The sequence below is a fragment of the Erpetoichthys calabaricus genome, chromosome 6 (genome assembly GCF_900747795.2).
Source record: "Erpetoichthys calabaricus chromosome 6, fErpCal1.3, whole genome shotgun sequence".
Lineage (NCBI taxonomy): Eukaryota > Metazoa > Chordata > Cladistia > Polypteriformes > Polypteridae > Erpetoichthys > Erpetoichthys calabaricus.
This window is the reverse complement of record NC_041399.2, coordinates 151099788-151117415: the sequence shown is the minus strand read 5'-3', so window position 1 is coordinate 151117415 and position 17628 is coordinate 151099788. Positions and strand designations below refer to the sequence as shown.

At 40.2% G+C, this 17628-nt stretch overlaps 1 protein-coding gene across 1 annotated transcript in view; it reads right to left on the bottom strand.

Moving 5' to 3' along the window:
• Positions 1-11958, bottom strand: part of LOC127528359 (GDP-mannose 4,6 dehydratase-like) — a 116689-nt gene extending 104731 nt beyond the window's left edge. Inside the window, exon 1 of the mRNA XM_051928864.1 lies at positions 11851-11958. Coding sequence (XP_051784824.1) covers positions 11851-11945 — 95 coding nt within the window. The 5' untranslated portion in view covers positions 11946-11958. The remainder of the gene's footprint in view (positions 1-11850) is intronic.
• Positions 11959-17628: the final 5670 nt, after the last annotated feature.

The window sequence follows — 17628 nt, the reverse complement described above, 5'->3', positions numbered from 1 at the left end:
TAATTTTGTGATTAAAAAATATAGCAAAAGCCTCAGAAGTTTCACTAGAGGTTTTTGGAGGCATTCCATGAGTAACCCGAGTTTAGACATACAAACTTTAATTTTCAGGGATTTATGGGACAGGAAGTTTCACTCAATAAGTAGCTATTTCTAGCTAGAGAGAATGATAGGGATGCATTATGGTGAGAAAACAGACAGACATTAATTTGGTTTTATGCTATCTGAAGCCTAAAAATATTTTTAGGATTCCCTGCTAATCTTTATACAAATGCTGGGAATGTAAACATTTCATTTGTTCCCTGACACAACCATATATGGACCATGCTAATCAACTTTATACTTACTCTATACTGTACTGTATTCACAATGCTGGAAAACTTCACTGGCTGGCAGAGCAGCCTCCCTCCACACAAATCCAGTCATTATGTGCAGCATCATCAGAAAGTCATCTGCTAATTCTACTTGCCTCAAAATAAATAAATCAATATGAATGTAGTCAATTGCCCTGATTATGTTACGAGAATTGGACACTGTTACAAATGAAAACTGAAGTAAGCTCTTCAGTGCAATTATAGAGCTTTGGCCGTCTTGAAAGGGAACTACAATATAATCGTTACATCATACTCAACACTTTTGAGGTTTAATGTGCTTTTCACATCAGCGCACATTATAATAAAGGTTTGGTGATATGGATTATTATGCGCATCAGTCATCATTTAACTTGTTTGGCTGCAGTCCCCTAGCTGATAAAGGGTATCGTTCATTTCCCAGTTTCTCCAAAATGCTGTGTACAGATAAGTCAGAGTTCTCCCATCAAGTTTTCCTTCAAAAATCCAGGTTTTTGAGTGGAAAGTTGTGCACACACATTTTGGGCTACTTTTTGTGTGTAAGTTTTAGCAATCTGACCCTGGGGCACTTACTTTGAGTGAATAAAAAAAAAACAAAAAAAAAAACAATCATATATTTTATATATATATATATATATATATATATATATATATATATATATATATATATATATATATATATATATATATATACACACACAGTGGAACCTTGGATTGCGAGTAACTTGGTCTGCGAGTGTTTTGCAAGACAAGCTAAAATTTTTAATATATTTTGACTTGATAAATGAGCGAAGTCTTGCAATACAAGTAGTACGTATACGCTTTGTCTGCCGAGCATCACGTGATCACAACTGAGCTGATGGTTCTTCTCTCTCTCGCTGCGAGATTGTGGGCAATCATCTCCCATTCTCGGGCTCAGTCGGCGTGCCTCACTCATACAGTCAACATCCGAGTGAGCATATACTGTTTACTATAGCATTGTGACCACATGTGTGTGTTGTGACATTTGAGTCTCTGTCTTGCACCCCAAAACATGAAGCTCAGTCTCAGTACTTTAGCGACACCAGCTTTATTCAGCTTGAAACAGGAACAGCACGGTTATTTATTGTAGCGGGATCTGTCACTCTCCTATACACAAACACAGCAGTCAGGCAAGGTCGGGGCCAGGTTAGTGGCAAAGTAATACTTTGCCCTGCGCATTTATAATGTTTCTTGTTCCTTGTATCACCCATCAACGACAGGCGCTTATAGCATGTCCACAATCTTTTCGGATTCGCTTTTACGGCGAACTGCTACAGCGCTGGAAGCCTGCGGTTGCATCGGGACGCTCTTCTGCGTGTTGTCCCGTTGGTTGGAATCCCACAAGAGCTTAGAAACTCACTCACACCAGCCATGATTCTTTTCAAAGGTAAAGTGCAGGTTAATTTGTTTTATGTATTTTTACTTTATATTTTGTATTAATCATTTTTATATGAATAGTTTTGGGTTGTGGAATGAATCATCTGAGTTTCCATTAGATAGATAGATAGATAGATAGATAGATAGATAGATAGATAGATAGATAGATAGATAGATAGATAGATAGATAGATAGATACTTTATTAATCCCAAGGGGAAATTCACATACTCCAGCAGCACCTTACTGATACAAAAAACAATATTAAATTAAAGATTGATAATAATGCAAGTAAAAAAACAGACAAAAACTTTATAATCATTATTTGTTATGGGGAAATTCACTTTGATATATGAGTGCTTTGGATTGCAAGCACGTTTCCGGAATAAAATATGCTCGCAAACCATGTATGTATGTGTGTATATATATATATATATATATATATATATATATATATATAGGCAGCATGGTGGCGCAGTGGGTAGCTGCTTCCCGGGTCCTCCCTGCTTGGAGTTTGCATGTTCTCCCCGTGTCTGCGTGGGTTTCCTCTGGGTACTCTGGTTTCCTCCCATAGTCCAAAGACATGCCAGTTAGGTGCATTGGCAATTCTAAATTGTCCCTAGTGTGTGGGTGTGTGTGCGCCCTGCGGTGGGCTGGCGCCCTGCCTGGGGTTTGTTTCCTCCTGTGTTGGCTGGGACTGGCTCCAGCAGAACCCCGTGACCCTGTAGTTAAGATATAGCGGGTTGGATAATGGATGGATGGATGATTGTGTTTGGTATAGAGCAGTAATGGTTGGAAATCATGACACCCCACTGTTCAACTCAGTAATGTGCTTAATTAGGTAGGACAATTAATTTTTGCACACAGAGCAGAACATAATTTAATAACATAATTTAATCACTGGGAATGCCTAAAATATGAATCTGAAGTAATTTTTAAAAGGCTACTTAATGTAGAATACCATTTTTTAGTTGAATCTAAAAACCAAACACATGGCTGCATTATTCTTAAAAAATACATTGGTTTCCTGGAAAAGTGAGGCTCCATTTATGATAAATGTCATTCAGAAGTTGAAGCTGTGTTGCAGCTCCCAGAAGGAAAAGAGTATAGTTTATGTAGACATAAGGGGTATATAATAGAAAGTTCAGGGAAGCCTAACACATGTCAAAACATTTTTTTTATTGTTTTCCACTGTTATGAAAACAGATTATAGTTAATATGATAATGCATGAAAAAAAATCATCTAGTGTTGTTAAAGATAATGACACAATAATAAGGTATTATTAGAACGCAAACGTGGCTGTGATCAGACTTTGAAAGAAAATTCTGAAGAAGCCTATTGTGCAGCAAGAACAATTTTGTCAAATCAGTATTGACCTAAGGGCATAAAAGGTTCACCTGTCTGTCTGTGTGTGCTCCAAACATCAAAGAACAGCTTTTAACATATCCACATTTTAAATTCCATTTGGGATTATCGCACCTCCTTGATTTAAAACATCATAATTGCCAAAGGATTTAAGCAATATTTGCAAACAGCACACCAATTTTGAAAGAAAAAAAAAAAACACCAATAAAACAACTGATTAAATATTAAAAATCCTGGTAACAGAGGTCATGTTTCAGCTAATAAAGAAAACGTGATATTTGACATAGCTTACATAATGTGTACACTAATAACAAATCTTAATATGTATAATTTTTCTTTTATATATACATATATATATATATATAACAAACATATGTTACCGTCAATGTGTGAAACTAGGCATTGTGTACAATACCTAGGAACATAGAATGACGAAATGGGATGTCAAAGTATAAAATGATTAAAATTTCAAACCATTCCTACGCATTCTGTGCAATGCCGAAAGGCAAACCCGTTCTGTGTAATGCCTAGGTATTATATACAATGCCTAGGGAAAGTATATAGCATATTAAAACAACACAGACATTTCATGCTTTGCCTAAAAACGTGCACTCTATACAAAACCTGCTTTTCACACATTGCTGGTAACATATGTACACACACACACATACAAATACAGATATCAGCCACAACATTAAAACCACTGACAGGTGAAGTGAATAAAACAACTTATCACATTACAATGGCATCTGTCAAGGCGTGGGATATATTGAACAGTCAGTTCTTGAAGGTGATGTTTTTGGAGCGGAAAAAATGGGCAAGTGTAAGGATCTGAGAGACTTTGACAAGGAACAAATTGTGATGGCAAGACAACTGCATCAGAGCATCCCCAAAAAGATTGGTCTTGAGGGATGTTACCCATATGCAGTGGTTAGTACCTAGGAAGGACAACCAGTGCACCCATGACAGGGTCAGGGTGCCTAAGGCTCAATGATGCATGTGGGGAGCAAAGGTTAGCCCATCTGGTCCGATGCCACAGAAGACCTACTGTAGCACAAATTGCTGAAAAACACAAATATGGTTATGACAGAAAGTTGTCAGGAGCAGACTGGTCAGAGAACCCATGCTGACCCCTGTCCACTGCCAAAAGCACCTACAACGGCCATGTGAGTGTCAGAACTGGACTATGTAGCAATGGAAGAGAATGGCCAGGTCTGGTGAATTATGTTTTCTTTTAGATCAAGTTTGCAGGTGTGCATGCATTATTTACCTGGGGAAGAGATGGCAGCAGGATGCACTATGGGAAGGAGGCAAGCCACCGGAGGCAGTGTGATGCTCTGGGCAATGTTCTGCTGGGAAACCTTGGGTCCTGGTATTCATGTGGATGTTATTTTGACACATCCAACCAACCTAAAGATTGATGCAGACCACATACTCCCCTTCATGCCAACAGCATTCCCTGATGGCAGTGACCTCTTTCAGTAGTGTAATGCAAGGAGACAAGAGTTCAAGGTGCTAACTTGGCCATTAAATTCCCCAGATCTCAGTCTGATTGAGCATCAGTGTAATGTGCTGGAAAAACATATATGATCCATGGAGGTCCCACCTTTCCAGCTTACTGGACTTAAAGATCTGCTGCTAATGCCCTGTCGCCAGACACCCCAGGACACCTTCAGTCCCATTTTGGTTGCACAAGGTAGACCTATATAATATTAGGCAGGTGGTTTTAATGCTATGGCTGATCTGTGTATAAGGCTGAATGTCCTAAATTTTCCGCAAATAGCTAAGAATTTCTTGTTAGTTAGTGTGTCAACCTAAGAAAAAATAGTTTTCACTAACAGATCAATTTCATGGCCTTTGTAATTTTTGGATCTTCTTCCATATCTTTCTGTCCTCTGCATCTTGTTCTATTACACCCATCACCCGCATGTCCTCTCTAACCACATCCATAAACCTTCACTTAGGCCTTCCTCTTTTCCTTTTCCCTGGCAGCTCTATCCTTATAATCCTTCTCCCAATATACCCAGCATCTCTCCTCTGCACATGTCCAAACCAACGCAATCTCGCCTCTCTGACTTTGTCTCCCAACCGTCCAACTTGAGCTGACCCTCTAATGTACTCATTTCTAATCCTATCCAGCCTCGTCACACCCAGTGCAAATCTTAGCATCTTTAACTCTGCTACCTCCAGCTCTGTCTCCTGCTTTCTGGTCAGTGCCACCATCTCCAACCCATATAACATAGCTGGTCTCACTACCGTCCTGTAGACCTTCCCTCTCACTCTTGCTGATACCCGTCTGTCACAAATTATTCCCGACACTCTTCTCCACCCATTCCACCCTGCCTGCACTCTCTTTTTCACCTCTCTTCCACAATCCCCATTACTCTGTACTGTTGATCCCAAGTATTTAAACTCATCCACCTTCTCCAACTCTATTCCCTGCATCCTCACCATTCCACTGACCTCCCTCTCATTTACTCACATGTATTCTGTCTTCTTCCTACTGACCTTTATTCCTCTCCTCTCTAGAGCATATCTCCACCTCTCCACAGTCTCCTCAATCTGTTCCCTACTATCGCTACAAATCACAATGTCATCAGCAAACATCATAGTCCACGGGGACTCCTGTCTAATCTCGTCTGTCAATCTGTCCATCACCATTGCAAATAAGAAAGGGTTCAGAGCCGATCCCTGATGTAATCCCACCTCCAACTTCAATGCATCTGTCACTCCTACCGCAGACCTCACCACTGTCATACTTCCCTCGTACATATCCTGTACAACTCTTACGTACTTCCCTGCCACTCCCGACTTCCTCATACAATACCACAGCTCCTCTCAAGGCACCCTGTCATATGCTTTCTCCAGGTCCACAAAGACACAATGCAACTCCTTCTGGCCTTCTCTAAACTTCTCCATCAACATCCTCAGAGCAAACATTGCATCTATGGTGCTCTTTCTTGGCATGAAACCATACTGCTGTTCACTAATCATCACCTCACTTCTTAACCTAGCTTCCACTACTCTTTCCCATAACTTCATACTGTGGCTCATCAATTTTATTCCCCTGTAGTTACTGAAGTCCTGCACATCCCCCTTATTCTTAAATATTGGCACCAGTACACTCCTTCTCCACCCCTCAGGCATCCTCTCACTTTCCAAGATTCCATTAAACAATCTGGTTAAAAACTCCACTGCCATCTCTCCTAAACACCTCCATGCTTCCATAGGTATGTCATCTGGACCAATGGCCTTTCCAGTCTTCATCCTCTTCATAGCTGTCCTTACTTCCTCCTTGCTAATCCGTTGCACTTCCTGATTCATTATTTCCACATCATCCAACCTCTACTCTCTCTCGTTCTCTTCATTCATCAGCTTCTGAAAGTACTCTTTCCATCTGCTCAACACATTCTCCTCACTTGTGAGTACTTTTCCATCTTTATCCTTTATCACCCTAACCTGCTGCACATCTTTCCCAGCTCGGTCCCTCTGTCTAGCCAATCGGTACAGGTCCTTTTCTCCCTCTTTAGTGTCCAATCTCTCATACAACTCATCATATGCCTTTTCTTTAGCCTTCGCCACCTCTCTCTTCACCTTGCGTCTTATCTCCTTGTACTCTTGTCTACTTTCTGCATCTCTCTGAATATCCCACTTCTTCTTTGCCATCCTCCTCCTCTGTATACTATCCTGTATTTCCTCATTCCACCACCAGGTTTCCTTTTTCTCCTTCCTCTTTCCAGATGTCACGCCAAGCACCCTTCTTGCTGTCATCCTTACTACATCTGCTATAGTTTTCCAGCTTTCTGGTAACTCTTCACTGCCACCCAGTGCCTGTCTCACCTCCTCCCTAAACTCAACCTTGCAGTCTTCCTTTTTCAACTTCCACCATTTGATCCTTGGCTCTGCCCTCGATCTCTTCCTCTTCTTGATCTCCAACATCATCCTACAGACCACCTTCTTATGCTGCTTAACTACACTTTTCCCTGCCACCACTTTGCAGTTTTCAATCTCCTTCAGATCAACTCTTCTGCATAGGATGTAATCTACCTGTGTGCATCTTCCTCCACTCTTGTACGTAACCCTATGTTCCTCCCTCTTCTTAAAATACGTATTCACCACAGTCATGTCCATCCTTTTGGCAAAATCCACTATCCTCTGACCTTCTTCATTCCTCTCCTTGACACCATACCTACTCATCACCTCCTCGTCTCCACTGTTCCCTTCACCAACATGCCCATTGATATCTGCTCCAATCACCACTTTCTGTCCTTTGGGTACACTGTTCATCACTTCATCCAACTCCAAAAATCTTCTTTCTCACCAATTGCACACCCAACGTGCGGTGCATATGCACTAACAACATTCATCATCACACCTCCAATTTCCAGCTTCATAATCATTACTCTGCCTGACACTCTTTTCACCTCCAAAACACTCTTGACATACTGTTCCTTCAGAATAACTCCTACCCCATTTCTCCTCCCATCCACACCATGATAGAACAATTTGAATCCACCTCCGATCCACCTGGCCTTACTCCCCTTCCATTTAGTCTCTTGCATGCACAATATATCCAGCTTCCTTCTCTCCATCATATCTGCTAACTCTCTCCTCTTACCAGTCATACTGCCAACATTCAAAGTTCCTACCCTCAGTTCCACTCTCTTTACTTTCCTCCTCTCCTCCTGCCTCCGGACACGTCTCCCCCCTCTTCTTCTCCTTCTTCGGCCAACAGTAGCCCAATTTCTGTCAGCACCCTGTTAGCTAACAGTACTGGTGGTGGTCGTTGTTAACCCGGGACTCGACTGATCCGTTATGGAAATTTGTATTGTTGTCCGCATATTGATTTGGCAAAATTTTACACCGGATGCCCTTCCTGACGTAACCCTCCCCATTTATCTGGGCTTGGGACTGGCATGAAGAAACACACTGTAAAAGAGGAAAATATACAAAATATACATGCTGAAGTAAAAGATCTCTAGGTATAATTGAAAAAGTGAACTAATTCATAGTTGAAATCACACAGAATGTTTCTTTTTTTAAGAAAGACAAGTTCACAAATTTGCCAGTGCTTTTTAATGAGAGATTTTAAAATGTCAACAACTTAGAACAGTGCGGTATGTTCAAGGTATCTCAAAAACAATTGAACTGAATCAACAAATTTCCTTGAAAAATAAGTGTGCCACATTTCAACAAAATTGGTCCCTTTGGGCAGAGTTGATTGATGCAGACAGACAGACATGGCTATCACAATAGATGTTTTGCACATTATATATGAATGCAAATAAAACTGGACTAAACAACAGGTAGATATGGAACACCAATCATGGCATTTATTATACATTGTATTACAGTTCATGTATAAAAGTGATGCAGGCTAAGGTATAATCTAAACAACATTCTTGGCTGCCAGGATATTTATTATGCCTAATATTTTGAACCATTGGGTTGCAACCCACATTTGGGTCATGTGCTGCTGATGGTGGGTCGTGCATTGCTATTGTTTATAATAGTGAATCACGTTGGCTCCAACCATCACACTCAATCTTCCCCTGCTTGCATCACTAAGGAGGACCACGCTGTGATGATCTCGCCAAGTGGGGGCAGCTCTGACAAATGGGACCAACCACTCTGACATTTAGAGTCACAAAGACACTCACATGGGAAAAAGTGGTTGCGATTCCAGAAAGGTTGAGAAACACTGGTATAGCCTATAAGTAATGGGTAATTTGACCACATGATGATATGTTGAGGAGATCCTGTAACTCATTTGATTTTTTGTGGCAGACCAGCATGTTGCTCTTTTGGGAGAAATGCAAGATCACTGTTGATTTTTCACTTGGAAGGTACAAAAGAAATTAAAGAGAAACAGTACAGTGGAACCTCGGTTCACGACCATAATTCGTTCCAAAACTCTGGTTGTAAACTGATTTGGTCGTAAACCAAAGCAATTTCCCCCGTAGGATTGTATGTAAATACAATTAATCCGATCCAGACCATACGAACTGTATGTAAATATATATATTTTTTAGGTTTTTAAGCACAAATAAAGTTAATTACACCATAGAATGCACAGCGTAATAGTAAACTAAATGTAAAAACATTGAATAACACTGAGAAACCTTGAACAACAGAGAAAACTAACACTGCAATAGTTCGTGCTATAGCGCTACCAACCGCTGGCTAAAAACACCTTTTTTTTTTAATGAGTTTTAAGCACAGGGAAAAAAATGAACATTTGAAAAAATCCATAATTTAATAACCACCAAGAAAAGTAACATTGCAACAATGTACACTACGAACCGATCGCTGTAAACAGAAGTGAAAACAAAATCAAGCCCAGTGCATTTCTTTAACTGCCTTCCTACCTTATGCGTCTATCCCTCTCTTGCGCTGCCCGTGTGTGTGTGTCTGTCTCTCTCTCGCGCTGCCTGTGTGTGGTGCGTCTGTCTCTCTCTCACGCTGCCTGTGTGTGTGCGTCTGTCTCTCTCTCGCGCTGCCTGTGTGTTTGTGCGTCTGTCTCTCTCTCGCGCTGCCTGTGTGTGCGTCTGTCTCTCTCTCGCGCTGCCTGTGTGTGTGCGTCTGTCTCTCTCTCGTGCTGCCTGTGTGTGTGTGCGGCTCTCTCTCTCTTGCTCGCTGCACAGGAAATGCACAGGGAGAGACTGAACATGTACAAACCGAAAGGGAAACTGGCTTGTTCGTATACAGAGTGTGTAGTCGTTAACCGAGGCCAAATGTTTGGCTAACTTTTTGGTCGTAAACCGATTTTGTACGTGTACTGAGATGTTCGTGAACCGAAGTTCCACTGTAATATTTTCTGAAAATAAAAAAACACACTAAACATTCCAAACATGTATTGCAAATACTCTAAATATAACTCGAGCACAAAAATGCTATTTCTGGCTAGTCAGGTTATTATTTTTCCTTTTATATACTGAAATAAAGTGAGAGGTCACAACTGACGAATTCAGGTAGCATTGTTTTCTACAAATTATTCCACTGGGAGCTACCACTTCAAACGGGGCTCACACAAATTTCCTACTTGAAAATTTGTATTTCCCTTCTAAGTACATGCAATAACAGTTTACTTCCTAGTCATATGACACTGAGTAACTGGTCACCTGACTGACTAGTAATTTTAACAATGACAATAGAAAATTAAACACATAACTCCTTGAAATATGCTTTTATATATTGTACACAGACAGTTATATATTACTTATGAGCGCTTTGAAATCATTTCAGTTTTTTTTGGTCCAGCACCTCCTAACTCACCGGTATGAGAAAAAATCCCACATATGTTATACGGCTTGACTCATCTTGCTGTCTTATGTACGTAACACATCCCGTTTTTGAGGTTCCAACCAATTTTTGGCTTTCGAGACCTGAAAACCCTTATTTTTAAAACCATTTTGGACACGTTTTGTGCAAAAAATTATACCCTAGTGATAAGATTGAACAAATACATAGGTGTCTTCAGAAAAAAGAATCAGAAGGACATGCCACAACCCCTATTGGGATACAAAGGGTCAAAAGTTACTCTTTTTCAAAAAACTTTGAAAAGAAATAAGGATCAATAACAAAGGCATATGGAAATGCTGTTTTATGCTATTTCGAGGTTGCTGATGACAAATAGGAGTTTGCATGTTCTCTCCGTGTCTGCGTGGGTTTCCTCCGGGCGCTCCGGTTTCCTCCCACAGTCAAAGACATGCAGGTTAGGTGGATTGGCGATTCTAAATTGGCCCTAGTGTGTGCTTGGGTGTGTGGGTGTGTTTGTGTGTGTCCTGCGGTGGGTTGAGCACCTGCCCAGGATTGGTTCCCTGCCTTGTGCCCTGTGTTGGCTGGGATTGGCTCCAGCAGACCCCCGTGACCCTGTGTTCGGATTCAGCGGGTTGGAAAATGGATGGATGGATGATGACAAATATAATGGATATCTGATTACTTGCTAGTGGTCCTATGCCCCCTAAGGCCACTCCCAGAAGGTTAAAAATGACAAGTTTCAAACATAAACATTTGGGTATCATTTTAGACTATTTCAAGGTCAGTGATTACGAACATGATGTTAATTTTGATCTTTTACTAGGGACCCAGCTATCTATGGATCTGTATCTGCGGGGAAGAAAAATGCCAAATTTCTATTACAATAGAGAATATTTAGGATTTAAACATTTCAAATAAATGACATAACTGTTTTCTTTTTAGTATGCCATTTATATGTCATGAACTAAATCATTGCATTTTTTATTAACATCATGAAATGGGGTGTCTTGGGCTAATTCAGGCTTTTTACTTTGCTATTTTTGTTCATTTTATTTAATAAAAAGGAAACTCCAAATGTCTATTATGAGATGCAGGCTTAATAAGCTTCTGCATATTGACGATAGTTTTTTAACAGAATTAGTGCATATGAAAAGAAACACTAAACAATAAGAAGCAGAAACAACCAGGCAGTAAAGTAATGAAAATAAAATAAGTATATGGCCTCTTTTTTAAATGCTATGCAGCTTTAAGAAAACTGAAAAATAGAATTTTACTTTTTTTTTTTATAAAAAACTATTTGGTAGGTCATTATATATTTTTTACAATACACAGAAACCATGACAACATGCCAAACTGTACAGTATTGAGGATATTCGAAGTAGCCATAATACCACGAGTACAGCATTAGTTAGTAATCATTTACTAGGACAAACCCTTGAAATTCTGAAAGAAGAGGGGGGGTCAAAGAGTAGTGTACTTACATAATTGTCTTCCAATATGCTTGAATGCTTTTTCTACAAATTCCCCGGACACTGTGTACCTCCCCAGTCGCTATAACAAAGTCCTTCCGGCTCATCTTGCCTGCAACATCAGCCCACATAGCCTGCAGCAAAAGAAAAAAGCACACTGCAACTCTAAGGATATTGGCAACTTCCACAAACCATAACCTGAGACCTCTGTGTGCACTCTGACCACATCCAGTCTCTGTACCAGGGGACCAAGTAACAATAGACTCGTCCAGTATCAAGTTACAATGCTAATAGTCTGGAACAAGGTTATTTATAAGTTTCTGGCCACAAAATGAAGCTGCAGATTGCCATAACTCCACTGATCGCCTTCCTGAGACTATTCTATGTAGAACAGGAAAACAAATTCAGACAAACCAAAGGGAATAAAAATGATTATAATGTTCATAAAGATGAAAACAATTAATAATATACTTAGTTGTTTGATTTACAACTTAGATGATTGCAAAATGAAAAATATAAAAAAATAAATTATGTCGAAATACTTTGTTGATGTTTAATTATATGATTCAGTTTCAAAATGTTATTTTCCCTTTTATTTTACATAATCTTGCTTTAAATAAATATTCCATATGAATATTAAAATGGTGACTACTGCCTTGATTAGTGATACAGTATTTATATGCTGTTGCTCACGTGTGTAAATATGCGTATACTGTAACTACAATTACTTGAATAAATATTTATGAATACTGAAAGAGGGGCTTTATTTCAATACCTGCAGGATGGCTCTAACAAAAATAGTGCAGCAATACAGGGAATGGGGTGGGGGGTGCAGAGATGGCATATTTTATATTTAGTTTTTTTTTTACTTTTATTTTTGGGATTTTTAGCAATAAAATATTCTATTCAACTTTATGAACAGTTAATATGTGATGTGTAAAGACAACATCTGCTTTACAAGTGATCTATGGTGAGTTGTCTGGGACAGCAGAGTTAAGTGGGAGGATGGCAAATCAGTTGTGCTGACATCATGCACAGAGTGCCAGAGTTAAAAGACAGAGAAGGATACTCCAGTCCTGCTACATGCACATGTGGAAGGCGGTCAAGCAAACAGGATTTGTTCTTCAGAGGTGTACAGTGCATCCGGAAAGTATTCACAGCGCATCACTTTTTCCACATTTTGTTATGTTACAGCCTTATTCCAAAATGGATTAAAATTCATTTTTTTCCCTCAGAATTCTACACACAACACCCATAATGACAATGTGAAAAAAGTATACTTGAGATTTTTGCAAATTTATTAAAAATAAAAAAATTGAGAAAATCACATGTACATAAGTATTCACAGCCTTTGCCATGAAGCTCCAAATTTGAGACTCAGGTGCATTCCTGTTTCCCTGATCATCCTTGAGATGTTTCTGCAGCTTAATTGGAGTCCACCTGTGGTAAATTCAGTTGATTGGAATGATTTGGAAAGGCACACACTGTCTATATAAGGTCCCACAGTTGACAGTTCATGTCAGAGCACAAACCAAGCATGAAGTCAAAGGAATTGTCTGTAGACCTCCGAGACAGGATTGTCTCGGGGCACAAATCTGGGGAAGGTTACAGAAAAATTTCTGCTGCTTTGAAGGTCCCAATGAGCACAGTGGCCTCCATCATCTGTAAGTGGAAGAAGTTCGAAATTACTAGGACTCTTCCTAGAACTGGCCGGCCATCTAAACTGAGCGATCGGGGGAGGAGGGCCTTAGTCAGGGAGGTGACCAAGAACCCGATGGTCACTCTGGCAGAGCTCCAGAGGTCCTCTGTGGAGAGAGGAGAACCTTCCAGAAAGACAAACATCTCTGCAGGATTCCACCAACTGGGCCTGTATGGTAGAGTGGCCAGACGGAAGCCACTCCTTAGTAAAAGGCACACGGCAGCCCGCCTGGAGTTTGCCAAAAGGCACCTGAAGGACTCTCAGACCATGAGAAAGAAAATTCTCTGGTCTGATGAGACAAAGATTGAACTCTTTGGTGTGAATGCCAGGCGTCACATTTGGAGGAAACCAGGCACCGCTCATCACCAGGCCAATACCATCCCTACAGTGAAGCATGGTGGTGGCAGCATCATCCCGTGGGGATGTTTTTCAGCGGCAGGGACTGGGAGACTAGTCAGGATAAAGGGAAAGATGACTGCAGCAATGTACAGAGACATCCTGGATGAAAACCTGGTCCAGAGCGCTCTTGACCTCAGAATGGGGCGACGGTTCATCTTTCAGCAGGACAATGACCCTAAGCACACAGCCAAGATATCAAAGGAGTGGCTTCAGGACAACTCTGTGAATGTCCTTGAGTGGCCCAGCCAGAGCCCAGACTTGAATCCGATTGAACATCTCTGGGAGATCTTAAAATGGCTGTGCACCGACGCTTCCCATTCAACCTGATGGAGCTTGAGAGGTGCTGCAAAGAGGAATGGGCAAAACTGGCCAAGGATAGGTGTGCCAAGCTTGTGGCATCATATTCAAAAAGACTTGAGGCTGTAATTGCTGCTAAAGGTACATCGACAAAGTATTGAGCAAAGGCTGTGAATACTTATGTACATGCGATTTCTCAGTTTTTTTATTTTTAATAAATTTGCAAAAATCTCAAGTAAACTTTTTTCACGTTGTCATTATGGGGTGTTGTGTGTAGAATTCTGAGGAAAAAAATGAATTTAATCCATTTTGGAATAAGGCTGTAACATAACAAAATGTGGAAAAGTGATGCGCTGTGAATACTTTCCGGATGCAGTGTATATTTTGTTTATGCGTAGGCTTTTCCACTGACTGCACCTTCAGCTGCAGTTCTCCTGTGACTATTTATCAGACAAGCCTGCTTTGCCATGTTCTGACTGCAGTTAGATAAAGACTTAATACAGAGTATTATGAAATCCAAGTATCCGTATGAAAAAAGCAAGTAGTTTGGTACAGCAATTACATTTAACAGTCAATCAATACATTTTAAGAAATATGGCTAAGAAGAAGCAAGACGTGATAAATTACCAGCATTGGGCTAAATGAATTAAGTCTGCAAATTAGAAAGCATTTTAACATGTTCTACAATGTCTATTCCATATTTATTATTCTAATAATATTAGTTCAAGAGTGTGTTCTCTCTTACAAATAAAATTTATCATCATCACTTGGAGAAAAGGAGTTGGTTTAAGTCACTTGCTAACCATCCACCAGAAACTGCCTCAGCTGGTAACCCACTACAGGCCTATAAAGCATGTTTCATAAAGTATCTTTGATATAATGTTTTCAGAATTTCAGTAGTCAAAAAGGCCATCACAGCATTAGTACACTGAATGATGAGAGATCGAAATAAAACGCAACATTATTAGAGGAAATTGATTTGTATGAATTGTTCCATTAGCTCATCTCATTAGAAATGAACAGCTACCTGGCCACTGGAGACACAGAGCAACCCCACATGTCATCATTCAGAGAATATAAAGGCTGACTACATTAGAAATTCCCAGAAATTCCAAGGATCCAAATACACCTGGGGTAATGAGCTACATTCTTAAATGGCAAATGGTGAGCATCATTGAGGAAAAAAAAAGTATCATGGACCAAACTTCCTCTTAAAAAACTAACAACATACCAAGGACTGGCACTAACTGTCACTTTAAAATTGTTGACCTGAATTAAATTACCAAAAAGGCAGTAAGATAAAATAAGGGAAGAAAGAAAGATCATTATGTTACCAAAACTACTCACAATACTTTCCTACGTCATTGTATTGTGAACAGATACAAATAAAAAAATGTATGTTATATTTCAGCAAGGGTTTATTCCCCGGCTTATTGTGCATTCTCTGGTTTATTATTGTACTTATTAGATTTTTTTGCATGTTTCTGTATCCTTTTTATTGTTTATTTATCATACATTATTTGGGTTATGTGTTTTTAAACGTGAAGCCATTCTTTGTGTAGTGTGGGTAGAACCGCAGGAGGCACAGCTGCACAGATGTCGGAGCTGCTGGGTCCTCCATCTGCCTTCATGCTAAGGTGAGAAGGAAGGACTGAGCAGCGCATGACTAATGATGTTTTTGATAATATTAGCTCAGATATTTCAAAATCATTACATACAGATGATGTTGCATTATGGAAAAGAAGTAGGGTTATAGAATATACAGACATGGACAAATTTGCTAGTACCCTTACAACTGATTAAGAAAGTGCTCTATGCCTTCTGAAAAGTGATTAAATGAAAAGCAGTTATCCCATGCATACCTGCATAGGACTATCAAGGCATTCTGGAGTAAAACTTACCGCCTAATGTCAGAAAGATCTGTCTCAGTTGCAGATCATGAATCCTCCAATGGAATAATGACCCAAAAACACACAGTTAAAAGCAACCATGAATGGCTAAGAACAAAACACTAGATTATTCTATAGTGGTCTACTATGAGCCCTGATTTGAATCGTATTGAACATCTATGGAAAGAACTGCAACATGCAGTGTGGAGAAGACACACCGCAAACCTGATATACAGTGCATCCGGAAAGTATTCACAGCGCATCACTTTTTCCACATTTTGTTATGTTACAGCCTTATTCCAAAATGGATTAAATTCATTTTTTTCCTCAGAATTCTACACACAACACCCCATAATGACAACGTGAAAAAAGTTTACTTGAGTTTTTGCAAATTTATAAAATAAAAAAACTGAGAAATACATGTACATAAGTATTCACAGCCTTTGCTCAATACTTTGTCGATGCACCTTTGGCAGCAATTACAGCCTCAAGTCTTTTTGAATATGATGCCACAAGCTTGGCACACCTATCCTTGGCCAGTTTGCCCATTCCTCTTTGCAGCACCTCTCAAGCTCCATCAGGTTGGATGGGAAGCGTCGGTGCACAGCCATTTTAAGATCTCTCCAGAGATGTTCAATCGGATTCAAGTCTGGGCTCTGCTGGGCCACTCAAGGACATTCACAGAGTTGTCCTGAAGCCACTCCTTTGATATCTTGGCTGTGTGCTTAGGGTCGTTGTCCTGCTGAAAGATGAACCGTCGCCCCAGTCTGAGGTCAAGAGCTCTGGAGCAGGTTTTCATCCAGGATGTCTCTGTACATTGCTGCAGTCATCTTTCCCTTTATCCTGACTAGTCTCCCAGTCCCTGCCCTGAAAAACATCCCCACAGCATGATGCTGCCACCACCATGCTTCACTGTAGGGATGGTATTGGCCTGGTGATGAGCGTGCCTGGTTTCCTCCAAACGTGACGCCTGGCATTCACACCAAAGGGTTCAATCTTTGTCTCATCAGACCAGAGTTTCTTTCTCATGGTCTGAGAGTCCTTCAGGTGCCTTTTGGCAAACTCCAGGCGGGCTGCCATGTGCCTTTTACTAAGGAGTGGCTTCCGTCTGGCCACTCTACCATACAGGCCTGATTGGTGGATTGCTGCAGAGATGGTTGTCCTTCTGGAAGGTTCTCCTCTCTCCACAGAGGACCTCTGGAGCTCTGACAGAGTGTTTTTTTTTTTTTTTTTTTTTTTTTTTTTTTTTTTTTTTTTTTTTTTTTTTTTTTTTTTTTTTTTTTTTTTTTTTTTTTTTTTTTTTTTCTTGGCCACCTCCCTGACTAAGGCCCTTCTCCCCCGATGCTCAGTTTAGATGGCCAGCCAGCTCTAGAAGAGTCCTGGTGGTTTCGAACTTCTTCCACTTACGGATGATGGAGGCCACTGTGCTCATTGGGACCTTCAAAGCAGCAGAAATTTTCTGTGACCTTCCCCAGATTTGTGCTTCGAGACAATCCTGTCTCAGAG